This window comes from Manduca sexta, chromosome 5 (genome assembly GCF_014839805.1).
Source record: "Manduca sexta isolate Smith_Timp_Sample1 chromosome 5, JHU_Msex_v1.0, whole genome shotgun sequence".
Lineage (NCBI taxonomy): Eukaryota > Metazoa > Arthropoda > Insecta > Lepidoptera > Sphingidae > Manduca > Manduca sexta.
In genome coordinates this window covers 6,827,483-6,854,369 of record NC_051119.1, presented here as the reverse complement: position 1 = coordinate 6,854,369, position 26,887 = coordinate 6,827,483, and the positions used below count along the sequence as shown (strand labels likewise).

The 26,887-nt window shown below is 35.4% G+C and overlaps 4 protein-coding genes across 9 annotated transcripts; 2 read left to right on the top strand and 2 right to left on the bottom strand.

The window, feature by feature from the left end:
• The first annotated feature begins 278 nt into the window (after positions 1-278).
• Positions 279-17,386, top strand: LOC115453215 (transcriptional repressor p66-alpha). 6 transcript variants are annotated; one of them, XM_037444002.1, is made up of 19 exons: positions 279-529; positions 773-819; positions 890-971; positions 4,961-5,093; positions 7,384-7,538; positions 8,295-8,435; positions 8,724-8,819; positions 9,373-9,504; positions 9,901-9,987; positions 10,547-10,645; positions 10,967-11,085; positions 11,301-11,715; positions 11,957-12,042; positions 12,300-12,385; positions 12,552-12,601; positions 13,433-13,520; positions 14,123-14,248; positions 15,227-15,370; positions 15,883-17,386. In XM_037444002.1, exons 2-18 carry the CDS (start codon positions 782-784, stop codon positions 15,358-15,360), a joined length of 2,067 nt encoding a protein of 688 aa, XP_037299899.1. In that variant the 5' UTR covers positions 279-529; positions 773-781; the 3' UTR covers positions 15,361-15,370; positions 15,883-17,386. The 6 variants fall into 6 exon arrangements, with proteins under 6 accessions (XP_037299899.1, XP_037299880.1, XP_037299895.1 ...); XM_037443983.1 differs by having other exon boundaries at positions 14,111-14,248; XM_037443998.1 differs by having other exon boundaries at positions 7,381-7,538; positions 14,123-14,239.
• On the bottom strand, positions 17,374-23,265 carry LOC115453208 (S-methyl-5'-thioadenosine phosphorylase). Its single transcript, XM_030181887.2, has 8 exons — positions 23,016-23,265; positions 20,705-20,880; positions 20,031-20,168; positions 19,413-19,592; positions 18,572-18,647; positions 18,404-18,490; positions 17,997-18,119; positions 17,374-17,532 (listed from the first exon to the last, which is right to left on the bottom strand). The coding sequence occupies exons 1-8, from the start codon at positions 23,037-23,039 to the stop codon at positions 17,497-17,499; spliced, it is 840 nt and encodes a 279-aa protein (XP_030037747.1). The 5' UTR covers positions 23,040-23,265; the 3' UTR covers positions 17,374-17,496.
• Positions 21,624-22,990, bottom strand: LOC115453209 (cytochrome c oxidase assembly factor 7 homolog). Its single transcript, XM_030181888.2, has 2 exons — positions 22,364-22,990; positions 21,624-22,097 (listed from the first exon to the last, which is right to left on the bottom strand). The coding sequence occupies exons 1-2, from the start codon at positions 22,746-22,748 to the stop codon at positions 21,730-21,732; spliced, it is 753 nt and encodes a 250-aa protein (XP_030037748.1). The 5' UTR covers positions 22,749-22,990; the 3' UTR covers positions 21,624-21,729.
• A 510-nt stretch (positions 23,266-23,775) lies between the features above and the next one.
• LOC115453211 (heme oxygenase 1) lies at positions 23,776-26,610 on the top strand. Its single transcript, XM_030181889.1, has 4 exons — positions 23,776-24,006; positions 24,226-24,358; positions 24,839-25,050; positions 25,617-26,610. The coding sequence occupies exons 1-4, from the start codon at positions 23,907-23,909 to the stop codon at positions 25,904-25,906; spliced, it is 735 nt and encodes a 244-aa protein (XP_030037749.1). The 5' UTR covers positions 23,776-23,906; the 3' UTR covers positions 25,907-26,610.
• Positions 26,611-26,887: the final 277 nt, after the last annotated feature.

Below are 26,887 nucleotides of genomic sequence, written 5' to 3'. Positions count from 1 at the left end.
TTTTATCCTGGACAAGGGCTTTTACATGGGCAGGCCACGAAATACATTTAGTTTTTCGATATACTATGATTTTTATATATCACGAACGACACTCTTAACTGTAAGTTTTGAATTTGAATCATGCGTTCCGTTATCAAAGTTAAGAGGTCTAAAACATTTTACCTCGAGATTACATGAATCATAGAAAGAGACAGCTTAACACGTAACCGTGTATCAGAAAAGGACCAAAGAATAAACATGATGCTTCATGCCAAATACAAGGTACCTACCTATGTTATAGTTTTTACAGATTTATCAAGGTGAATGATCCAAAATCGACTAAGGCCAGTTTATTTATTTCCTACTGTTGTCTCACTGTAGTACGTTAATTTTTTATCTATGTTATTTTAGCAATGGCGACGAGTTGGTGTGTTGTGAATATTAATCTTACGCACTAATTTGGTGATTTTTACAATAAAAACTATTTCTTTTGAAATAAAAAAGGATATGGGAGTAGTGTAATAAATTACAATAAACGTGTTTGTGCAAAGTAAGTGGTGTTATATTTTGGCATCGGAATTTTACCCCCGGTGGATGCGTGCGTGTGCAATAGAATTAACATAAAAATCGATCTAATTACTGGTTAATTGCTTAGTAATGTTATATTAATTCGGTTACCTAATATATTCATGTGATAAAAATATCAAACATCGTTAGTTTTTTTCACGTGATTGTTTATTTATGATGAATGTTATTGATTTATTTTTATGTATAAAATATAATTTGGTTGCAGGAGTTGACAATGGACGTGGATGACTCGGCCGTGGACCTCAGCGTGAGGTTGTAAATGTTGCAATTTGTAGTTTATTTGTATAGTTATTGTGAATTATGTAATTGTTTTGTTTGGCAGGTCGTTGCCTCCGGAGCTGAGTGAGTTACGAGCGTTGACGGCTAGTGGCCTCACTATAACGCCAGCCCAGCCCCCGCCACACGTAAGTAACTAGTATGTTTAGATTCCTTCAATGTCTGCTAAAACTAAGGTCCTCATCATAACTAGCATATTAAATAAACCAAAACATATAAGTGATGTACCAAAACTTATAGTACTCAATAAAAAAGATATGGTATATAAGCCCTTATTTTCCAAAGATATATATTTTAGATTATTTTCTTGCTTGCAATTAACCCATATCTCCATACACTAAACCACAGGCCTGTTACAAGACATAGACTTGCTAAATAACAACATTGTATTTGGGGAACTGAAAAAGGGTTATTAATCATCATTTTTAATGAAAATTTCCAGTAACTTTTAATCCATCATAAAAATATACCCATCACATTAAAAGTTTTTGATATAGAAGACTTATTTTGATTAAAATAAAACTAGTTTTCGTATTTTACTACATATTTTTATATTACTATTTCCTCCCAATTATTATAATATGAAAATCCTTGATAAAATGTAAAAAATAGTTTTATTTCAATGTCTTACATTCACATAATCAAAAAAATATTTTGATTGGTAGTTTTTTGGGATAAGATGAAAGATTAATATTGAGATTATTTATTAGGAACAAACATATGAGAAACACATTTCTAACCCACCAGTCAATGCATGTTTTATAAATTTATCTTCAGCAGAATGGCTAATTTTACTCAGCATATGTAAGCATTGTTTTCAATTTGAAGAATATATACAGCTTAATTATTAATTATATGAAATCTTACTTGGCTAACAAATCAGGATGCTAGAGTGCGTTCGGTCATCACACCAAAACACAACCTTGTATGGGGTGACATTAGTTGCAGTCCTAGGCACACATTTAAGTGGGTCTTGGTTGCAAATTTACATTAGGGTCTAACAAGGCTCCCTGAACATTTTCCCTCTGCCCATCCTAGAAAGTTTGCATTCTTCCTCCACTCTTCTATTTCCCATTTCCTTCCCCACTCTCCACCGTGCCCCTGCCACTAAGCTAGGAGTTTCCAGTATCTTATTTGTAGTTTAACCTAGGTGTTGACTGCAAGGATGCCTACATGTAGAAAAAAACAAACAGGGTGACCTCAGTGTGATCCTCTGTATTGAATTTCATATGAAAAGTCAAATTAGATGAGGGTCCTGCTCAATGTGTTTTAATTTTGTCTTAGTACTTGTGGACATCTTATAATCGGTACAATTTTTAACTTCATAAAGAACATTTTCAATTACTATGAATATTATGATGAGTATTTGCATTTTTTATCGTAATTTGTGTAAAGAATTGTTTTTCAATTTAATTACACATAAATATGTAAAAATTGCTTATTGTCGTAAACAAATAACTTAACTTTGTTATTTCCACTTACGCATCCAAGAAGTACACAATAGTAAGTCAATATGATATTTTTTTTTAAATTTAACACAGTTAAAACTATTCAACATGTTATACTTTTCCGTTTTGCTTTATTTCTTTTTTACTATTGCAGAATTATATATATTTTTTGTATTTCTTATTATTTTAATAATGTTGGCCTCAGCGAATTTAATATATTTACTAATAAAAAAAATAATTATGTGTACCAATTATTTAAATTAAATACAGAGCAGAAACACTAATATATTATGCAAAATAAGGTAGGTATTTGCCTTATATCTAAGACTCCAGTGGTTAATTGCTTGAATGTTGAAGTTAAAGGTATATTTTGCACTTCATCTACAGTACACCTGTTTCAGTTTATTTCATAATTTTCCTTATATTACTTACTTCTGTATGTTGTAATACATGATATAAAATTTAATAATAAATATCCTCAACTCCCACGTCATAACTATATTTACCGAGAATTGAAATTATTTACATTGTTATAATTCCCTCATAAATAAACATATTTCTCAAAATTAATATATGCAACAAAATAGTTTTTAAGTTAAAAGTTCAGATGAGATAGCAAATCTCATAACAATATTTCGGAAAGACTATTGCGTTACTTATATTTATATTGAGAAATAGTCAAATTATTTCGGTTACTTAATTAAGTGAAAAAAAATATGAAAGATACAATGTTGAGGGTAATAAAAAATAAATCATTAACCGCCATTTTCTTTAAACGATCCCAATCGCTTTTTCGATCTATCTTCAAAATGGACCAATTAGAATAGTTTTTTGACATGTTTACAAATGAGTTATTTTAATTAGTTCATTCTTGGAATTAGATTGAAGATCGAGATTGGGATCGTCCATTGAAACTGCTGTAAATGAACATAGCTAAAAACCAATTTCTCGCTTATACAGTTATTTTTATTCAATGACACTGATACTATACTGTAACTGGTGAAATTTTAGTAAATTAAATTTTCAATCCCAAATATTTGGTAATATACCCAGAGCTTAGCAAAATGTATGCTTTGCACTAATAAAATAATGTTACTATAGAACACCGGTTCCAAAATTTTGCTGGTTCCTGGACCCCTGCAGCTAAATTTCTACCATATTCCCCAGAATATGCAAGTTTTAAATGTAACAGTCGCTGAACTTCTTAAAATATTATCTGCCTATATTGATAGGTGAAGTCAAGCCAACATTTTAGTTTTTTACTTTGTAAACCAGATACATTTTCGTGGACCTCTGCTTATGAATTGTGAACCGCCATTTTTTGGTCACGCTAACGTAGAGCCCTGTCGAGTCTCCCGTGGCCACCTGTTGGTCCACCTGGACCACTTTAGGAATCTATAGTATAGAATGTATGACATAAAAACACTACTCAAAATTGCTAACCAAGTGGGATTTTCTATTCCTGCCCATCTATTATAAAATGTAGGCATGATGAGTAATTTGTAATATTTGATATGTGATTAACATCTTTCTGTACGCTGCCGTGGATAGATTGATAAGGTCAGTGCGTAATTAAAATGTTATCTCTTTGTTTACATTCGTGTTGTGTTAATGGAACGGAATACTTGTTATATAGACCCGTCTAATAATAAATAAGATAACTGGAATCTATTGCCTCGTGGGAGCAATACTGATGTTTATTATAATTTGGAAATATTTTCAATGGTTTACGACAGTGATGGCGAACCAATATCACGCATGCCAGTGGTGACACTTGACAAAATAATTCGAGCACCCGAGTAATATGCCAAACATTGTATATGTTTATTTGTTTGGGCTTCACTTCGTTTAATATCAGGTGTCGTAAAGCCACTTTGCCGAGTCCCGATGAAAAAAAACAATAGCATAGTTTGGTCATAAAAAAGTCAGTTTTCTGAGGGGTAACAGTAGGTGTAGGGGCGGGCGTCTTGTGTGGTAATTAACTCTAAATGGCCAAAAATATTGGAGATAGCTATAATAATAATAAAATGTACTAGTTGACCAACAGTTGTTAATTTTACTCTAATAACAGCCAGTTTTGCAGTTGACAATGATGGTCAATTATACTGTACTGCCTAAACTACATTTGTATTGTAACAACTCTTATAACCTTATATTGCTCCCCTTAGCAAACATTGTTTAGAAGCTCGAAATTTATATAACATATAGAAAAAAATTAAACATACTTCCACAACATGTTATCATAATTTTGGTAGTTTAATTTTTTTTATAATTTGGATATTATGTCATTAATTTCACAATAAAGATGCCACTAAAATTGTTGATTCAAGTAACTGATGTGGTTGAAATACACACCATTTTAAATTGCAATTAAAACCATTATATAGAAAATTTAATAAGAAATAATATTTATGTAATTAATTATTTTTGAAAAGATATAAAATTGCTTTTTTAAATAAATGATTAGTAAATTGTTTATTCCCGCTCTAACGGAAACATACTCAAGGCCGCTTGCTCAGGAGAGAGTCTCATTTTCAGTTATTAATTTTATTTTAGCTGTTAAATATTAATTTATCTCATGAGCTATTAGTGAAAAAATAAGTATAAGAAAAATAAGGTATATAATGTCAATAATTGAACTGTAGTAACAGAAAGGCCCGTTTACACAGGGCTCGAGCGGCAAGCGTGTGCTGCGCCCGCGCTCGGAGCAGCGCAGCTATGCGGAGAGCCCGGACATCGTGCTGCTGCCGGCGGCGCCTCCGCATCGCAAGCCGGCCGTGGCCACGCCCGCGCCGTTCACTGGTATGTGTGCGCAAATTTTAATACTATTTTACTGGATTTTTATTATTCTTATACATCGGACGACCAGGCTTTTTATACTAGCATGGTAAAGCGCCCTGACTGTGATGGTAAGCACTTGTAATAAGGGCTAATTTTGACTGACAAATTAAATCGTCACTACGTCCTTATTGACAGTGAGAAAATACCTGTATTGATAATAAATAATTTTAGGTTTCCTAATAAGTAACTATTGTATACATCTATCAGAGTATTAGTTTTATTTCATCAAATGCTAAGTGTTCGTTAACACAGCAAAACACTAACAGCGTATAATTATCACAGATATTGTTTATTAGTTGTCAGTAAAGATGTCAATTATAATTAGCTTATTTATATTATCAATTGTTACCAATAATAGTAATCGTAACTGATCGTGTTGTGCGAGAATCGATCCAATATACAGATCGGTCAAAATTAAAGTGTTAATTTTAAACTATCAAAAATTATCTGTATTTTTAAATACAAAAAGTATTATAGTTTATCAACGTTATAGTTATTTTAAACTAGCTTTTGCTCGCGGCTCCGCTCGCGTTATAAAGTTTTTCAAGCTAAAGTTTTCCGTTATAAAAATAGTAGTTTCCCGGGAGCCTATGTTCTTCTCAGGGTCTCAAACTGTCTCCATACCAAATTTCATCTTAATACGTTGGGTAGTTTTTGAGTTTAACACGTAACAGACAGATGCAGCGGGGGACTTTGTTATATTATTTAGAACTTTTTAAGTGAAACAATCTCGTCATACATCATTGTTGCATAACTTTAACCGTTTACGCAGCGCAGGCAACGGAAGCTCTCAAAACTCATAATTTTCCCCGTTTTTGCAACATGTTTCATTACTGCTCCGCTCCTATTGGTCATAGCGTGATGATATATAGCCTATAGCACTCCAGGAACAAAGGGCTATCCAACACAAAAAGATTTTTTCAGTTCAAACCGGTAGTTCCTGAGATTAGCCATTACTGCTCCGCTCCTATTGGTCATAGCGTGATGATATATAGCTTATAGCGGTCCACAAATAAAGGGCTATCCAACACAAAACGAATTTTTGGTTGAAACCGGTAGTTCCTAAGATTAGCCATTACTGCTCCGCTCCTATTGGTCATAGCGTGATGATATATAACTTTGAACACTCCACAAACAAAGGACTATTCAACACAAAAATATATTTTCAGTTCGAATCGGTAGTTCCTGAGATTAGCCATTACTGCTCCGCTCCTATTGGGTATAGCGTGATGATATATAGCCTATAGCACTCCACGAACAAAGGGCTATCCAACGCAAAAAGAATTTTTCAGTTTGGACCGGTAGTTCCTGAGATTAGCCATTACTGCCCCGCTCCTATTGGGTATAGCGTGATGATATATAGCCTATAGCACTCCACGAACAAAGGGCTATCCAACGCAAAAAGAATTTTTCAGTTTGGACCGGTAGTTCCTGAGATTAGCCATTACTGCCCCGCTCCTATTGGGTATAGCGTGATGATATATAGCCTATAGCACTCCACGAACAAAGGGCTATCCAACGCAAAAAGAATTTTTCAGTTTGGACCGGTAGTTCCTGAGATTAGCCATTACTGACCCGCTCCTATTGGGTATAGCGTGATGATATATAGCCTATAGCACTCCACGAACAAAGGGCTATCCAACGTAAAAAGAATTTTTCGGTTTGGACCGGTAGTTCCTGAGATTAGCGCGTTCAAACAAACAAACAAACAAACAAACAAACTCTTCAGCTTTATATAATAGTATAGATTACGTTTTTGAAATATTATAATAATAATTACTCTGTACTTATGCTTGAACGGCGAAACTACTAAATCGATATTGATAAAAATTTCATTGCAATTTGACTTTTTCTTTTTAATAAATTCAATATTTCTATTCTTAAATTGCTTTTAGTCTCCACCATTGAACACTCATAGCGGGGTAAGCTCCGTATAAAATAGAAGAACTTCCCATCCCTTCGACACGCCGCATTTCAGGACCAATAACTCTTATTATAAAACAAAAAAAGCAATGTTTGTAAATAATTAGGTCTTGCGTGTGGTTCCGTCCGCGTGATATTTTTTTTTCGGGTAAATATTATCCTCCTCAGGAGTGATGTAACTTCCTATTATTTCAGAAATCAAAACCTTTTAGTAGTTCCTAGATTAGCTCGTTCAAACACACAAACTCCTCAGCTTTACATATTAGTTTAGAGTATTATAAATCATAAAAAAAGGAAACCAACACCGCTCATTATCTTGTACTAGCAGATGTGAGCAGCAAGTTGAACTCGACGACGGTGAATGTGTCGATAACGCCGAGCACGCTGCCGCCGCCCGCGCCGGAGTCGCCGCGCGACCCTCGCGACGACGAAGACTCCGAGGACGAGGAGAATGAGCCGCCCATACCGATGCCGGGGCACCGCGTGAGTAATATCATCATACACCAAGTTTTTTCAGCCTTTTTTCTTGCGTTTGTCAGCCTGACAAAAGTCGGCTTAAACAAATAGACCGAACTTTCGAATGAGTGTTTTCGGCGCTTGCAACCCTTTTGAATTAAGTGACCATGCTGAGGGCAACCCACTGACGGGTTACACATCTCTCCTCAGGACGATTGTGGGAATACACCAAGATATTTAATGTGTTTATTGACACTCGTATTTACAAATAATACTAGGATGCATAGTGCGGCGAACGCATAACGTCGACAGTCGGCAGTTTCATAGTTTTCTTTGGCTTTGTTTATCAGACTGTGAACTGACGTAAAGTTATATCACAATATTAGCCAATCACATTGCTAAGGTTGTTTCGAAAACATTAACAAACAGACTTATTATCAAAGCATTGGTCCTTACTTAGCTAAATAATGTTTGTGAATATGGTCCTGGTTCTGACTGGTACTTGCTGTAGACAAATTTGTCTATAAATCTCTAGATTTAATCTACTGGTGGTAGGTCTCTAATATGAGAGAGTCTGCGCGGGTAGGTACCACTGCAATATCTATTTCTCCCGCCAAACAGCAGTGTGTAGTTATCATTGTCTTCCGGTTTGAAGAACATTGTAGCCAGTGTAACTACTGGACATGATAAGACTTAACATCTCGTGTCTCAGTCGTGTCGAGCGCATGGACAGTTCTACCCACGCGCAACATGAGAACGTGTAGTATAGAGTGTTGTGCGCAGGAGCTGTCGAGCGCGGAGATCTGGGAGCGCGAGCGGCGCCTGCGCGGGCTGCGCGAGAAGCTGCGCGCCGAGGAGACGCGCCTCGTGCTGCTGCGCAAGATACGGCAGTCGCAGCAGGCCACCGGGCTGCCGCCCACTAAGGTATGCTGCCTCATCGTCACGACACTCGCCACTTTACGTCAAGGGCTTGATATGCACGTCATTTTTTTTGATAATAGAAACTGTAGTATCCGATTTTATATCTAAAATTCAGTATTAGATGTTATACACCCTAGAGCCTCCCTCAATAAATGGGTTATCCAACACTAAAATATTTTTTCAATATTCGAAACGCTACTTCCTGAGATTAGCGTTCAAACAAACAAACTCTTCAGCTTTATATAATAAATAGTATAGATGTTCTGTATGCTGTCGCGTGTCGTGCTGCAGGAGTGCGCGACGGCGACGGCGCTGGCGGGCAGCGGGTGCGTGGTGCCGCCCGGCGTCACCGTCACGCCCGCGCCGCCGCCCGCGCACCAGAACAAGGTACCACTGTCTTTACTTATTATGATAGGTACGCTTCATACACTTCACCTATTGTCTTCCGCTTTTCTATGGAGGGAAGTAGGCAATTAATATTGTCAACTCCTCCTATTTTTTCTATTTGATTAATTTTGTTACGGAATAATGATAAATTAGTGTTTCTTGAGACTAGCCGAGCTTTACTCGTGTCATAAAATACGTGCCACTGCTGATCGTGACTTAATGGAGTAGTAGTGGTGAGTGTGAGGGCGGTCAAGTCTCTACAAGTCTCTACTTCATCTATTGTGTTTTAAAACGCACGACGTTTGCGTCGCAGTCATATTTAGATTTCGTAACACATTTTTCTAAAGCAGTTTATAACAATAAACATAATTTAGTTTGTTTGGTTACTGTAGAAAATATAAGTGTTTCACGCGGCACTAGGTTATTAATTAGGTGACTGTGAAAGAGATCATATTAAGAAGACATTATTATTAATTTTTATTTATAAAAAAAACACCTAGCCCAATGTTGAACCTAACTAGAACAATAGTATTGATGAACATATTGTGTGTAGCGTTGCAGCAGCAGTGCGACGGGCGTGTCCGGCAGCGCGGGCGCGGGCGCGGGCGCGGGCGCGGCGGGGTCGCGCCGCACCTCCAGCCTGCCCGGCGGCGCCACGCTCACGCCGGGGCCTTACCGCTCGCAGGTACATATTATATATGGAACTACGTGTTGTTCGCGGCTTCGTCTGCATTGAATGCCTAGCTCGCTAACAAAGTCCCTTAAACACTGTAGCGCATTATAATGCCACAAGTACGCCAGCGCCATCTAATAAAAAATCTCCAGTATTTCCCATGGGAGCAAGTTACTAGGGTTAAAAGTAATGTCATAGTTTATGCAAATCTGTTGATTATAGTTAGCGCAATAATGCCAAAATATTTATTGCATCTAACATCACAAGGACCCAATTTGATACTTTTACAAGTTACTGACTATGTATTATCACCCAACGTTTTCTTGTTACAAAAACTTATCTTCGCGTACATGTTTCATAATTTACAATTAATTTTAGTAAAAAAAAAATGTTTTGTTTTTTTTTTAGTCATCGAGCAGCAGTGCGGCCAACATCACTCCATCTGTGACGATAACGCCGGCGCCGCCTCCCGCATCTCAACACGCATCCTCCAAGGTAAGCACACAAACACTATTCATCAATACATGAAAAACTGCTCACTACTATCAGTATTCTTATGATATGATGTTATTGCAAGCCGGCTCAGGACAATTCGTCCGTGACAAGTAGCACGAGCGATGCAGTGAGTATGGAAATGTGATTTCAATTTACTATTTATTATTAATTATAATAGTAGTAGTACTTTGTAGATTTTTATATTATAGTATAATGAGTAATTCGATGGTGTATAGTGTATAGCCCAAATATAAATGAATGAGATCTCTGGATTGTAAATGACGTAAGAAAAAGCTTGACACTTGAAGTTGTTCTTTTTTAAATTGCAACAAAATTCTCTATACAATTTTGTCTATATTCCAAATATATTTTTTTTATTCCAATGAATAAGCGGATTAAGGGTTTGTAAATAGTTCAGGTTTTAGATATTCCTGAATTTGAACAAAATTAGATACAAAATATTAAGGACTCATGTTTGAAAAATTGACAATATCACAATACAAGTTACAAACTATACTTAAATGTCTGACAGATTGTTTATGGTTGCATTTAATTACAGGCAAGCTCGCGCAGTTCGGAGGACACTCAGACGCCGGCCCAGAGACAAGCCGCCGCCAAACTAGCACTACGGAAACAACTAGAGAAAACTCTGCTACAGGTAAAACGTAAATATTAGAACTATGCTTGATTTTTATAGACAAAAATGTTATCAGATATTTATTAAAACTTCACTCATGGAAAGTATAGCGGCATCCAAATAGAGTATAGATTAACGAAAGATAGATCTCTCGTCAGTTGTAAATAAATATATAGGCCTGTTTGACGCAAGATATATAAAGGCTGAATCTGGAACACCACGCATGGGTTACTATGGCTGGTTTTACACCTTGTGTATGATTGTCGTTATCTTAGTAGGTACAAAAGTCATGTCAGCAAGATATTTGCATCACCAGTTATTAAAATGTATGTGTTAATCCAGATCCCGCCCCCCAAGCCGCCGCCGCCTGAGATGAACTTCATCCCATCTCCTAGCAATACTGACTTTGTGTACCTCGTCGGATTGGAGCACGTTGTGGACTATCTTACTAACGAAGATCGGTAAGTGTGCACTCTTTATTATCCCGGGAATACCACATGTTTTGATTATTCGATTTGGTTAGGAACATTCTATTTTGAAGGACCCTAAAATATGTTTAACTATTTGCGTATACTTGAAGTTAATTTAGGCTATTTTTTATTACTTTGCTGCTATAAAGAGATGAATGTACAAGTATGTATATTATGTGTAATGTTTGAACGTGTGTGTGTGTCAGCATGCCGCGTTCGTCGGTGCCGGCGGTGTGCGCGCAGTGCGGGTGCGACTTCACGCCCGTGTGGCGCTGGGAGCGCGCGCCCGCCCGCCGCCTCGACGCCACCTTCACCCCCGGCGGCGGCGCCCGCCGGCTCTGCGAGCTGTGCGTCTCCGGCAACGTGAAGCGTGCGCTCAAGGCGGAGCACACGGCGCGACTGAAGACCGCCTTCGTGCGCGCGCTGCAGCAGGAGCAGGAGATCGAGCGCCGCCTGTGCGCGCCCACCGCCTCGCCGCCGCCCGCCGCGCCCGCCGCGCACGCGCCGCCCGCGCCGCCGCCCGCGCACTCGCACGCGCACGCGCATGCGCACACGCCGCATACGCAGCACGCGCACGCCGCGCACACGCAACACAACACTCACGCGCACGCACACAGACCGGTTTGTGTTTTCTTTTGTTCTGATTTAAATTAAGTATCGAAGTCCATGTTTCATAAAATAAATAATATCCTTTCCTAAGATTATAAATGAACGAATTTTTAACCCGTAGCCCCTTTATAATTTGTTATTTGTATAAAAAGAAAATACTAAATTTTATAAATCACAATTATGAACACTAACTAAAATATGAAACCAAATAAATGAAACACAGAGTAAAACTACATAATATTGCTATACGCAGGCATCTCGTAGTTCATCCCGCAGCAGTGCAGCGGCAGCGCCCCCGTCCCCCGCACCGCCACTCACGCCCGCACCGCCACCGCCTAGGTACGTATCACTATAAATATAGGGTTCATTTTGGCACTACATAACAGCTCCAAGGACCAAATTTCAGTCATAATTAAAATTATCGATGATATTTATTAATCATGTTATGAAATACTGTTTTTATGAAGGGATTCGGACAAGTAAGTCACCTAATTATAAATTATCACAACCATTATTCACAATACCAGAGGAATTATTAGATAATAAACGTCGTTGACAAAATTTGTATTAATTTAAAACAAATTTGTGCATTTTAGGGCACTGTCAACTTCGGAGAATTTACGCAGTCATCACTCGGATCGCGGACGGGACGGCACCGAAGTCGCTGCCAAGAAGAGCAAAAGTAAGCTATTACTCATAGTAAACTGGTGACAAGAGAATTATAACCATACGTATGGTGAAAAACCTACCATAATATCTCGTGTTCAGTCTTATTTGCGGGTTAGATAGTGTATGTAGTATATAACTCTGAGAAATTAAGAAACAATAAAATATTTTGTCTATCCTAGGCTCATCATCAAGCACTAACAGCCAGGGGAGCAGCAGCAAGCCGCACCAGGTCAGTGTCTTAAATATTCAATAGATGTAATTATGGCAATAGATTCGACCCTCATAACCTGGAAATTATAATAGCTGACGATATGTGTATATTACACTCTGATTATGTGTTGTTTTGCAGGGATGTTATGGATATGAAATTTCGGATATGGATACGGATATGGATATAGGAATAAAATTATATCGGTTTCGGATACGGTTACGGATATGTAATTATTTCGGATTATCCGGTTTTTTCGGATAGTTTCGGTTACGGATATTAGATTAAAGTAAAATAAAAATATTATGTAATACAGTAGGGCAATGTTTTCTAACTATCGTTCGTCGTCATCGTCGATTATTAAGTATTGATGAACTAATTGGGGGACATGGGTGTTCGGAAAACCTCTGTGTTTTAATTTGAGATGAAGTTGCAGTGAAGTAGTGCCACCTCCTCTCTGTGAAAAGTTTTTATCACACTGTTTCCATTTTGCAAAATCAATTTAGTACGTAACACAATACTTTTCCTTCACTTTACTAAATGAAGTACCTACCTACTCCTAAATAAAAAAATACTATTTATGAATGAGGTAAATTATGTTATTATTAAAAATAACACTATATAAAATTCACGTAGCGCGTGAGGGGTGAAACAAAAATCTGTAGTAACATATTATGCGTAACTTATCCGAAACTTTTTTAACGGATACGGTTATGGTTACATTTTTATTTCGGATATCCGATAGCTTCGGTTACGGTTACGGAGCTCCATAACATCCCTGGTGTTATGTATGAATAATGAAATCGATTTTTTTTTTTTACGAACTGCGTTGTAATGTATATTGATTTCCAGCAATTCGCTGCAGCCGCCGCGGCGCAGATGGCGTTCGAACAACACAGCGCGGCCGCCATGCAGGCTCTACAACACCAACTGCTTAGAGGTAACTTCTTTACATATAGGCCAGGTTTATGAGGAATCATTGAGGGTACTGGATATATTTTGTATACAATAGTGTATATATAATTTGCTATAGTGACTCGTACACGTTAGTCATGTTCTGACAGCCGCGCTAGTATGAAAAATATAAACTTTTTTTTCATGGCCTGGAAGACTTTATACCTTTGAGGATATGCTTTGCAAATCTTTGTACTATAATAATATATTCCATATTATAGTGTGGCAGTGTTTATATATGTTTTTTTTTTTTAAATGAGGTCACTATCTCCCATGTGAATCACATTGAAGTATGTAGTATGTACGCTCTAGACTACCCCTTTCATCATTCTCTCTTATTCCATCCAATGGTTGTCTGTAAGAGATTGCCTCGACCGATAAGACCACCAATTGTACCTCCTTTCAGCCTTTATTCTTTTAATATTAAGCAGTGTTTTGTTTATGCTATACAATAAAGCTATGAAATAAATAAATGAAAGTAACATGCCCACCTACATTAGTTTTGCCGGGTCAGAGAATATGATTTGAGTGTCGCGCCACGCGGCGGGCGTGCGCGATGTCCGAGTGAGTGTTCAGGTGTGCCGACAGGGCTGAGCGGCGCGGGCGGCTCGGGCGGCATGACGCCGGCCGCGGCGGCCGCCATGATACAGTTCACGCCGCTGCTCTACTCCTACCAGCTGGCGATGGCGCAGGCCTCCGCGCTAGGTAAGCGTTGTACGTATTCCAAACACCGCCATGTTTTTTTACACGTTTTGTTTCTTTTTAGGGTTTGTGGAGATCGATTTGTACATTTTAAATCGCAGGTTTGGAATGGTGGGTCGAAAATGATCCTTAAAGTATATTTAATTTCTAGTAACCTATTGTAAGATTGTATAACTAATATTTGATATAAAGAATCTGTTAATACAAAGTCTCGATTACCCTATACATAATTATGTTAGGTGATTGTAGTATTATGTTTAATTTGATGTCAAACTTGCACACAGTTGCTTGACGATTTCCATGTGAGAATCTATCTCAGTGAATATAATCGATAATTGAAATTTTAGACGAATAAGACTTAAAACACAAAAACAAATATATTTATAAATGTATAAATCGATCTCAGCCCTATTGAAGTTATTATTCCTGCATGCTATGTGAAAAGAAAACGATTATTACAAACTTTTTGTTTACATTGAAATCATTCATCAGTCCCCAAAATAAATGTTAGATTACGGCATGAAATGTTGTATTGAATATTATTCATTTCCCTTATGCATGAATGTATTTTATACATCTTGATGTTGTGATTTTTTATCATCATTGATATATATAAAATCTTAAAAATATACATACAAATAATGAAGGTATAAAAGTAAAAATATGTTTACCAAAGAGCGTCAGGACTGGGTCAATTTTGACCCTGAAAATGTTGTACCTAATCATAGTTATTCATAGCTATAATTATCTATATAATATAGGGATTTTTAGTCCATACCTTCAGTTTTTTTGCCGATATTTAGCGATATAATTAAAAATATATCACATATATGTTGTCTGGAATTGGTATTTGATGTAAATATGTCCGGTTTTCTGGACGGATTTCAAGAAGCACTTATTGCGCCTCAGCATACTCCCTACACTAAGCTGCCTGACTTTTAAACCATGCCTCCAAGAGCATCAAATCTGCTTACCCAATATCGTTCGCAGCGGGCAAGGGCGGGTCATCGGCGACTAACTCTGCCGCAATGGCGGAGATGCAACGCGTCGCCGAGGCGCAGCGGCAATACCTGCTCGACATGATCCCGGGACAGCACGGACGGAACCCGTGGACTAAGAACTGAGCCGGGAGAGGTATGGTTTCTTAAGCCGTGGTTTAGATAAGCAAGAAAACTTGTAGAAGTCAACTACTTGCAAGCAGTTTTCACCATGTAAATCAAACCTATTTCTGTAAATTTTGGAGCTTACAGGTCTTGCGACGAGCTGCATGTGTATAGTTGCCAGCAGTGTAAATTTAGTATAAGTTGATAAGATTAAATAGAGATTTATTTATAACAGGTTAGATGATTTTTAGGTAGTAAGGTTCTTGGATATAGAAAACTTAGGTGTTGCGCGCACTGGCAGTTAAATAATCGATTGTCAAATCGCTTTGATTTTTCTCTGAAACATATATTGCCATGTAATTACTCAAGTAGAAGAGGACATACTGACACTCGATTGATTTATTTATCTATATGTGTATGCTTACTCTTAATTGTTCCTCGACAGTTATTAGATAATTTCTTTACAATTGATTCAGCCATTGAAGCGATTATATAAAAAAATGTAATCCTGGTCAATTTGTAAATAATGTTTTCTTTTTTCAGATTGCTGACAGCGGTGATGCATTTTCTAAGATTTCTAATAAGTTCACGCTATGCTAGGCTAGTTTAAATATTAAAAAGAAACAGTTTAAGTGAATAAAAATAGCACAAAATTTAAAAAATACGTAAAACTTAGGTTTAGTTAAATTTATGCAGTGTGGTTTCGGACCTGACAATATTTTAAATATAATTAATAGCAACATTTTCACATGGTTACATGCAGAGCTGGTTGATTAAAGTGCTCAGTACCAATTAGACAAACCGATAAAACACTAAATGAAACATTTTACTATTTTAAAGTGAAAATTAATATGATTGTTCATCAACATTAAAAACACATAGAAGTGAAACTAAATAATATACATTTTTAGAAATGAAATAAAATAAAAAACGTGGAAGTGACTCCAATAAAACGCTTAGCAAGATTTTGTACAAATAAGCGAAAGTGACGGTAAATCTGAAGATCTTAAACAGATAAGAAAAAGTGAAGTTTTCCAAACAAATATAGTAAAATAATGAAATAAAAATGTAAACAAGAATTAAATGAATATGTGTGTAGCAAAATGAATGTATAATTCAAATGTTTGTTTCACAATCTAATACGAATCAGTCTGTATCATGTAATATTTACAATGGATTGTTTAAAAAAGTGTTAAAACATCAATTGATGCATTGATTTTTACAATCTGTGTTAATTTGTACACTGGAATTTTAAGATAATTGTTAATTTATTATGTTTAGTAGAAAAGCGTTTATTCGACAGGCTGATAGTAAAGCCTGCTGATAGTAAAGTAAAGACAAATGCTTCTTGCATCGCAAAAACGTGGGTTGTGTCAACTCCCATATTCAAATGGTAAAAGTTCAAGCAATCATATCAGATGATTGAGCTATAATTTTTGAAAGATGTATGACAAGTTTAAACAGCCTGCAATTATTTATTTCCTGTCACATAGAGGTACTTAAGTAGCAGAGACATGTACAATGAAGCTGCTAGCGCAAATGTAAGCACAACGCAATTCACACAGTGCAAGTGCCGTGTTTTAAAACGTTTAAAAGTACGTTTTAAAAAACGTATTAAATTTTATGTGCGAAATTTGTGAGTTAACTCTTTCTTAATTTATTAAATAAAATATCTGGACCGTGATTTTAAAAGGGAAAGTGTGAATTAAGGCATATTTGCTTTTTTAAATTTAATCTCCAGGCAAATACAGCTTAATGAAAGTAAAAAGAAACTTTCTCAGTCTTTATTTTTCCATGATAAAATTTTGCTAATTAGTTTATTTTTTACTTACTAAATTGTATTAATGAATTTTAACGTTTTCAGTCTTAAAAAAATTCTAATAGTATTTTATGGCGGTTTTAATAACGCGGCGTTGTCCACCGTATCACATAGATCCGAGAGACACTGCAACATTTGGCATTTGTGTGAAAGTTAGTATTAAGGATGGATCATTTTGTATGGATAGCTTTAAGCCACTCAATAAATACATGTTATTGAAGACGGAAATGTTTATTTTATTACGTTGATTTTACATCGAAATAATCGAAGTTTATAAATGGTAAATAAAAAAAGATCCAAAGACGGTAACTGTACGTAAAGTTAATTATTTTTCTTATTTATTCTTTTAACATAATCGCTGAGCTGACGAGTTCCTGAAAAATAAAAATAGAGTAAAATATTATCTTGATTTATTCATGAAAATTCGAAATGAACTCTTCCAAAAATAATCAAGTGATATAAATCAAAAAAATCAATAACTGATGTGAATATTGGTGTATTTAAATTAAATTATGAAATCAAAAGTTGGACACATCCGGCATGGCATTAATATTTTTCAAGAATCACACAAAGTAGTGTTTTTTTTCATGTCCCTAAGTTATTTTTATTTCACTTCTTTTTAGTTATAAAAGTACGCTAGTAATACTAGTAATATAAACTCGCCTAATATAGCGAAAATATGCACCATGACATGATTTTAGTGTTTATATGCAAAAAAAAAAACGACCTTTGCCTACCACTACGTTAAAGGGCGTTAGTGCATATATAATAATAATGTTAGTTATATTCCCTTTCGCCCTTTAACTATTCACCCCATTTCATCATATTTATAATTTACCTGATGGGCATCCAGGTATGAGAGGTCTGTTTCAGCGCCCAGGATCTGTACAGCGTCGATGATGACGTCGGCTGCTTTCTTCACGTTCTTTGAGAACATTGCCAGCACTTCGCTCACAGATACCTATAAATAGCTTCATTTTAATACATATTGTTTGACGATATAAATGGAATAAGAGCATTTGAAAATGTGATTTATGTAGTCCGAGAATATGATATTGTAATAATTTTACAATTCCAGGTAAAATAAACCTAGAATAATTGTTGCCTTTGGTCTGCATGAAATAACTACAACCTCGATTTTTTTATATCTGTCGGCTTATACAAACATATCAGACTTTTGTGTGAGCGCTTTAGGCACTCGCAATCCAAGCATTGTCAACTCGTCATAATATAACTTAGTCTTACCGAGCCTTCGTGTTCCCTCCAACAGTCGTAGTCGGTGACGAGTGCGACAGCCGCGTAGCTTAGACCCGCTTCTTTTGCCAAAACCACCTGAAACGTCAAAGAAAAATAATTAAAATCTCAGTCAAATGTGATGGAAACCCTTGAAGTGTACAAAAGATGTGATATTACCTCTGGCACGGTTGTCATATTGACGAGATGACCTCCCCATTGTCGATGCATCAGGCTCTCCGCTCTGCTCGAAAACCTGGCAGATCAAAAAATTAACAAAAATGTATCATTTTTTGAAGTCTAGCTCTAAAGTTATTGTACATTGATACCAATAACTTGTATAACTTTATTATTGAGATCAGAATGTGGGTGTACTCATTTGAGAATTATTAAACGAGTGAGGTAATGATTACGAAACTGAGTACTACTAAAGTACTGTAATATTTATCGATAAGGCATAATTGTTGGTGTTTGGATTTATTAAATTTCTATAAGGTATTAAAAATCTTGGTGATTACTGGCCGATAAAATGACAACCATATTATTATAAAATATAGTTTATAGTTTTCTAACTCATGTAAAAGATTCTCTTTTTAATAGAGTATGAATGCTTCAATAGGATATAACACAGAAAGAATTCTTTAAATCCAGTAAAAAATCAAAAAGTTATAAGACTTTCAATTTTGGTAGAAGGGGTAAGTAACAAGAAATAGAAAAGAGGCGCAATACCCACATGTGACGTCATCGGGCATTACGACGCTTGCGAAAGAAAGAGATGAAGCGATATCCCCACTTCACGCCCACTTCGGCACATAGTAATATTTGAATTATGAATTACTGGCTAATTTTTTAACCAATTTTAATGCAGTTTTCGCAGGAGGTTTTCTTTTTCGTATTATTAACCATTACACATAGAATAATGTACAAAATCAAGCACAGGACGGTCCCCTATAAACTAACTCATGGGAAAGATTCGCTTATTGATGAAATATTCTTTCTATAATATAAACATAATGTTCACCTCGGTCCCTGTATAACAACAGCAGTGCCAGTTTCGTGGCACGCGTAACCCTTCGCGGCGGCCGCAGCTATGAGTGCGTTCCGTCCATGGTCGCAGAACGCGGGCCGCATGGGCAGGTGGCACACGCCGCGGGGCCCGCCTTTCGTGCGATCGTAAAATGTACACTGACGACCCCATGTCCTGGATACATTTGTGCAGAAAAATATTTATATTCACGCAAGATTGTCGGTAATTGAAAACAATGCTGCTGTCGTTTGAGATCTAGATAACTATGAATATGGGTATAGTGATAGTTGGGATATTATATTTATATAAAGCGGGGGCAATATGGGACAATTTACTTAAAAATGGTTTTAACGGTGAAGGAAAATATGGTGCAGAAACTTACATACTTGAAAATTTTCCATAAGAATTTTGTAAGTATGGGAAGTCTGCCAACCCGCTCCTCTCCAGCGTGGTGGACTAAGGCCTTAACCCTTAGTAATACAGTAGGCCCGTGCCCAGCAGTGTGACATTATATAATACAGGACTAGCATTTTTATTAGTTTATTATTATTACTGAGCTAACAATAGGAACTGAGGATTTATAATGCATCTCAAGGCCTAAGGAGAACTGACCTGTCAATGAAATCGTCTAGAATGACGAGATCGCCGGGCCTGTAGTGTTCCACGAGGGACCCTGTGGCCGTTGTAGCGAGGATGTGCGTACAGCCGACTCGCTTCAGAGCCCAAATGTTAGCGCGGTAGTTCACGTCGCTGCGAAAAAGAAACTGGGTAGTCTTTCACACAAAAAATGTCGGTCCACTTAGCATTAAGCACTAAGCATGGCATTTAGGCTAGATCAGAAACGGTTAACTCTCATTCTCAAACGTAGCTTAATCACTAGGGGCGTAGCTGCGGTAGGGCTAGATGGTGGTGTGCATCGACACCCCCCTCCCTCTCCCTAAATTTCCCTAAGTGAAAACTAATAAAGAATTTTATCTACCGAAAACTAATTAGAGACTTGCTTCTACTGGGAAGACTATTTTTGTTTTCTTACCTAGGTGGTTACGTAGCTACGAACAAGTCACATGTAAATCTTAGCTAAACATAAGGGTGTCAACCGTTTTATACTTACCCCAGAGTTGTGTGGAGGCAAATCCCAAGATGTCAAAGTAAGTATATAAACATCTTTAAAAACCCATTATCAGAAAATGATCATAACTGTGACGTGGAAGTATTTTCATTTTTTTCTATGGGGCACAGGCCTCTTCTGAAAATGATTAGAAGAGCAAAAGGGGGCATCAGATTACCTTGGCTGAAATTGGTGTTTCCTCCCGTGCCTCGCGAGCAACACACACGACACTCCCTTAATGTGGCCTTCTATGAGGACATCAGATGGCTTGCCAAATGGAGTGGTGACTTCCTTCTCCACTCTGTTCTCGAACAGCGTCGGGTCATCGAAACCCGAGCCGCCGATGATGCCGATCTGTTGCCAATATTTCAATTACCCACACTCGTCGAGATTGAGAGACTCAAAAATAAAATATTTAAGTAGAATAGAGGTTCAGTATTCTGTTCTCAGATAGGTGTTTGATTTAAAGATAGTTCACAGTGTGAACTGCACACACATGACAGACAGCATTTGTATCTAAATATTTGTCTGAACTTGCTTATCAGTCTTTACAGATGATGATGGAATGATTTTAGATTCAATTATATCAACTTCACATGTATGATTAAGTTACTCGTAGTCAATTCATTTTTTGGATTGTGGCTCTATAGTATAAATATTGTATAATAATAAAATATGATAATATATTAATGATAATCTCATTGATAATAGGCATTGGAATGTATGCACCACTAAAATGTCAAAATATGCACTTAAAAGGGCGAAATATGTGTAATCACAATAGTATTATTTGGAATTTCTTTTATTTTCACAAAATCCAATTGTAATTTCTAGACCCCAGTTTTTTTTTATAAAATAGTATATTTGCCACAGACATTTTTTGATAGTGGACTTGGAAGGCTGTTATTAAGTTTTTTTTTTATATAACATAAAAATGTGAATACTGAAATATGCACTATTAACGAAAAGTGCTATCATACTATTAATATAAAAATACTGTTTTATACATTTGTATATGCAAACATACAAATGCATATAATCTGATGTCTAATGATTAATATATTCTTAAATGTGTGGTTTAGAAATGAAACAACATGTTGTAACAATAATTTAATAATTAAAATAAAAATCTTCGCCTACTAAAGCTTTACAGATAACAAATATACTGTTCATGCTAATAAATGCTGTAAAATTACTAAATCATTATTTTCCATCTAAACCTTGTTGAAACTTGATCTCTTTAGTAGTTTCATGTGCCTTTTGCAGCGTCTGTGCAATTTCAAAATACCGTTTAGATTCTGTTTCGTTTTTCTCAACTCCATCACCTTTTTTGTACATCATACTCACATTAGCACAAGCATACATGTTGCCACATTCACATGCTTTCTTTGCAAAAGTAAATGCCTGTTTCATATCAGGTTTTATTAGGAAATCAATGTTTTTATTTTTTTCCGGTCTATGGGGGTTGAAATCAGCTACATTTTTTGGGACCCCTGTCATGTACATTCCGGAGAGATAGTGGCATGCCATATCATCATTGCTGTCGCAACTCTTCTTTAAGTAGTTGTACCCTGTAACAATGTTATTATTAAGATTTTTAAGCGTACACCCCAACATATATTGTATAAGTTTATGCTTATAATGTTTTAAAAAATTTAAAGCTTTACATAAAATAAAAATTTATAAATGTGATTTTTATATCATTAATAGCGATAGCTATAGAATATTAATTAAATGGTTTTATTTAAGTATAAGTTAACATTCATATTAGAAACTGATGACATTCTATGATGGAAACAAATATAACTCATTATACATATAACATAGAGGTGCTTACCCCGTGGTACATCTCTTTTAATGTTAATATTAGGTCCTGTGGCGGTGAGGAGCATGCCAGCATGCAAACATGCCCCAGGTTCGTTCAAACTACAACCCTTTTCGAAATAGGTTAGAGCTTCTGCAGGATCGCCCTTTTCGTTCCCTTTTCCAACCAAAGTGTAATTCCCGATCTTCAGACATGATTTTCCGAAGTTATAATCCAGGCAGTTACTTTTAAATACTTTCGCTGCCTTGTTAAAGTCTTTTTTAATAGCTTCGAGATAATCTCCCAATAAGTGACATACTTCCGGCTTCTTTTCTTTATAACAACCGAAACGATACTCGATGCCAAGGTTCTCAATGTATTCCTTGACTTCTTCTTCTTGTTTTAAGTCATAAGCCATGGTCGTGTCGTAATTTTAAGATTTGCGTACGGGAGTGAGGTTAGATAACATACAAACGTCAAACATTGTCAATTGATAAAATTGTTATCAATTGTAAACACAGTCGTTAACACACTTTTTTATGATATCTAATAAGAATTAGTTATAGAAACGTACAAAATACATCAGGCAAAAATAATAATAATTTTTTAGAACGCATAATTCACACTAATAACAAAATAAGTTTACAATTACAATACATAATTATATTTATTTCATATTGCCTACCTTTATTTTTTGTGCATCAGCCATATTATAGAAGGAAAACTTTACTGTAATGTGAGTTTAATTTCACCCAGACACGCTTGTTACACACAGATATTGCGTTGTGTTTTATCCACTCAATTACGTGTGTTTTATATTTATTTGAGTTAATTAAGCGACATCCGGTAAATCGTAGGGGAGACCGGAGACCAAATACGATTGTGTTCCATTTTATGAACTAACTACAACTTTGTGATATCTGGCATGAATTGTTAAAGATTTTATGATTATTATGTAACTGCTTATTTGCGTTAACGTTAATTTGGTGAAATGTTCTTATTTGCGATTGTGCTATGTAATGCGGCTACCGTTGAAAATAAAATTTTGATTTCAATGTGAATGTTTTAAATATTTTAAATATTCAGATTTCTGAAACAAGGTCTTGTAATTTTTTCTCATTTGTTCTATAATAGGTTGAATTATTGATCCTTTTAATGCCATTAGCTATTGTAAAGTATGTTTTAAATATGAAAGCTCTTTGTGTTATTATTTTTGCCTGAAATGATTTATAGATCTATTGGAACGGAAATTGTTCATTCATAAAAAATTTACTAAAATAATATTTCTGTGCTTTGTCTTGAAATTTGTTAGGTTTCATCAGCAAGTATTACTGCCCGGGATGCTAAATTAGACTGGCTCACTTGAGGTGATGGACCCCTAAAATTATATTTCGTAGCAGGCATAATGTTAATTTTCAAAGCTTTTATGCAAAAGAGCTACAAAATGTCACTAACGTCAATGTCAGTCGCAACTCAGCTGATTCATTCATAAATTGTAATTTGAAGAATAAGAAATATTAGTTTTTTTCGATTTCTTGTAAAACTATTACTGTTTGTTATTCAAGTTCTATAAAAAATGTCTGGTAATGTGGAATTGTTCACAACTCGAATGAGAAAAGCTACTCGCAAAATACATTCAGTAAGCGATGCTATGGTAAATGCGAAATTCGCAATATGTAAGTATTACGATTTACTCTTTGTTTTTGTATATTTCTTAAATACGCAATAACATACATTATATTGATCGTACTTGTAGATTTATTTATTACGTTATATCTTGATACTAATATACCTGTTTCTAGTTTTTAAATAATTTAAAGAATGAAAATATTTTTAAGAGGTTTGTTTCTACGATCGAATTATCTTTATGTAATTCGTATTTTGTTATATTTTAGCTCTGAGAGATGAAAAGGTATGGGGAGGAGGTCTATTTGTTTTCTACCATATATTTGCTTACTTGGAAGATGCCACAGAAAGGTTGGATAGGGATGATTTGAAAAAGTTGTTCGTACATCAAATCCTTTATAGGTAAGTTTATGATACGCTTCTGCATATCATGTCTATCATCAATACATATCAAGTAATATGGAAAAAAATGTATCCCAGTAAACTTCTTTAAATGGGCAAAGCTGTGAGCAAAAGCTAGTGTTAGATATATCGACGCTTGAAAGGCAATCATATCTAAGCGATAACTATACCGAAAATGAATTATATAAATATTTTGAATCGCTATTTTTTTCAGAGCCATTTGATCTAGGTTTTGTAGGTCTAGGACAAATTTTAATAACATTTGAGTATATCTTAATAAAATAAAAAGTTCAATTGTTATGAATTTTCATATAAAAATCAAAACTTTAAAGCACTCTACTCAAAAATTTACTGATTGTTGCTTAGATATGATTGCCTTTCGAGCATTGATATGCACAGATATTTTAAAATTATTATTTGGTATGTTGTAACACAATTATGGGATACATGCAAAAAATTTACTGAGCATATGTTCAACAGAAAAAGCGCGTTTGAAGAAGATCTTACCCACTATCTGGGTGATGATTGGCGTTCCTTACCAAAATCAATGGCGCTGGAGAACTATCTGGAACATTTGCAAGATTTAGAAAAAGATAATCCAAAACTTCTGATGGCTTATATATATCACTTGTATCTGGGTTTGTTAAGTGGTGGACAAATATTGGCCAAGAAACGGCAGGTGTTTGGGGAGAGTGAGTATTTATAGCTTTGTATTTTTACATCTACAAATTTATGTTGGGAGTGAGCTATGTAGCAAATAGTTGACTTTCGCCCTACTTGTTAGACACATGCAATATTATTATTGTAATAATTTTGTGAAAATATATACTAATTCTGTTAATCATTAAAAAAAACATTTAGGCCTATATTAACTTCTCAATAATAATGATTTATATCTATAGTATATTAGGTAGAATATTTTTGTAATACAGTTGTATTGCGTTACAAATGCTGTGGTAAGGTCTTGGGTTCGATTCCTGAGTTGGGCTGAATGCAATTGAGTTTTCCTGCTCAATATCTTTTTGGAGTTTTATTTACTGCATTGCCTACATAATTAATAAAACATTTAAATTAAAAAAGTCAAATAGTTAGAATATAATTCTTAACTTTTCTATCAAGAGGCTGTTGATTACTTTTTACCAGCATAATATATTTTATCAGTAAAAGTTTTGTCACTAAAATGGAAATATCAATAAAGAATATATGTTGTTATCCTTCATTTCATCATCAGATATTAATGTGTCTTTATTTTCAACAGAAAACCAGCAAATCAACACATACACGGATAAAGTGACGCACTTTAGTGAAGCAGACATCGGACAGTTGAAAAAAGATTTCCGTGACGTCATGAATGATATCGCAGAGAAAATGACAGAGAAAGAAAGAGAAGAGATGATTGAAGAAAGCAATCAAGTGTTTGTAATGAATAATTTGATAGTTAACTCTGTGGGTGGTCAGAATAAGGTACTATGTAATCTAATTTATAAGGCTTCTGCAGTTGTATTAGTTATTGCAGGAATCGTATGGACATATAAGATGCATAAGTAAATGCCTCAAAATGTATATCGCACTCTTAATAAAATAATCACCTATGCCAATATTGTTAATTTGTTTGAATCATATCAAAAAACTAATTTCTGTTTGCGACCTTCCTTTTTTCCTTTTTTTTGCATGCTACAGGTTTCATTTTTGACCTCTCTTTAATAAGTTAAATTTTCTAGCTGCTGCTGGCAAACAGAAATTCGTTTTTTGACGATTCCCACAAATTATCAATTTCGGAATAAATCATTATTTTATTAAGATTGCTATATGTTATGTATGTATACCAAATTGTAGTCATATAGCTTAATATTGTGTTGAATTACTTAGCATTTAGATTCATAGTACTTTTGTCCATGATTTTTTTGGATCAGATGAATTTTATAGATCTGGAAGGAATACATCAGAGTCCAGAGTAAAGATAGTGATAACATTTTTTTATTGTTCAATGCACATGTTATTATTGAATCATATTATAAGTTGTATCCTTTTATGAGTTATTATTGTTTACTTGACATATTTAAACTGTATTTTAAAGGACATGGTAATGACCACAAATGGCCATATCAATATTAGGGTACCCTAATAAAGTAGTGTTGATGGACATAATGTATTGAAGTAATTTTATGTCACAAGCATTAGTATACAGAATACAAATGTATTATTTATATATTGTATATTTTGTTTAATAAAGACTGATTTAACTGGGTTAATAATTGCTTTATTTTGATGATTTACATGCGCTTTTGATTTAATTTAGGGTATATTTGCTCAGTGATAATTCGTTGCTAAGCATCATCCCTGGGATCTGGAATTATAGGCATATACCTTACTCTCCTATCATATGGGATGGAATAGCAGTAGGTAGTTGCGCTTCTAGGTCATACTTTGGGGATAAAATACCTTAATGTACATGGGCGCCGGGAACGGGGTGCAGGTAGGTGCATGTGCACTCCCTGCCTAGAAATAAATCACAAAAAATATAAGTCA

Bases quoted from the DNA above. Each gene is read 5' to 3' on its own strand.
- LOC115453208 (XM_030181887.2), bottom strand. From the start codon at position 23,039: ATGGCTGATGCACAAAAAATAAAG. The intron at 19,593-20,030 runs GTCAGTTCTCCT...AAATGTATCCAG, and splicing joins CTAGACGATTTCATTGACAG to GACATGGGGTCGTCAGTGTA. The intron at 18,648-19,412 runs GTGAACATTATG...TTGATCTGCCAG, and splicing joins GTTGTTATACAGGGACCGAG to GTTTTCGAGCAGAGCGGAGA.
- LOC115453211 (XM_030181889.1), top strand. From the start codon at position 23,907: ATGTCTGGTAATGTGGAATTGTTCACAACTCGAATGAGAAAAGCTACT. The intron at 24,359-24,838 runs GTAAGTTTATGA...TATGTTCAACAG, and splicing joins GTACATCAAATCCTTTATAG to AAAAAGCGCGTTTGAAGAAG. The intron at 25,051-25,616 runs GTGAGTATTTAT...TATTTTCAACAG, and splicing joins ACGGCAGGTGTTTGGGGAGA to AAAACCAGCAAATCAACACA.
- LOC115453209 (XM_030181888.2), bottom strand. From the start codon at position 22,748: ATGGCTTATGACTTAAAACAAGAAGAAGAAGTCAAGGAATACATTGAG. The intron at 22,098-22,363 runs GTAAGCACCTCT...ACATTGTTACAG, and splicing joins TAAAAGAGATGTACCACGGG to GGTACAACTACTTAAAGAAG.
- LOC115453215 (XM_037443982.1), top strand. From the start codon at position 782: ATGGACGTGGATGACTCGGCCGTGGACCTCAGCGTGAG. The intron at 8,436-8,723 runs GTATGCTGCCTC...GTCGTGCTGCAG, and splicing joins CCGGGCTGCCGCCCACTAAG to GAGTGCGCGACGGCGACGGC. The intron at 12,386-12,551 runs GTAAGCTATTAC...TGTCTATCCTAG, and splicing joins CGCTGCCAAGAAGAGCAAAA to GCTCATCATCAAGCACTAAC.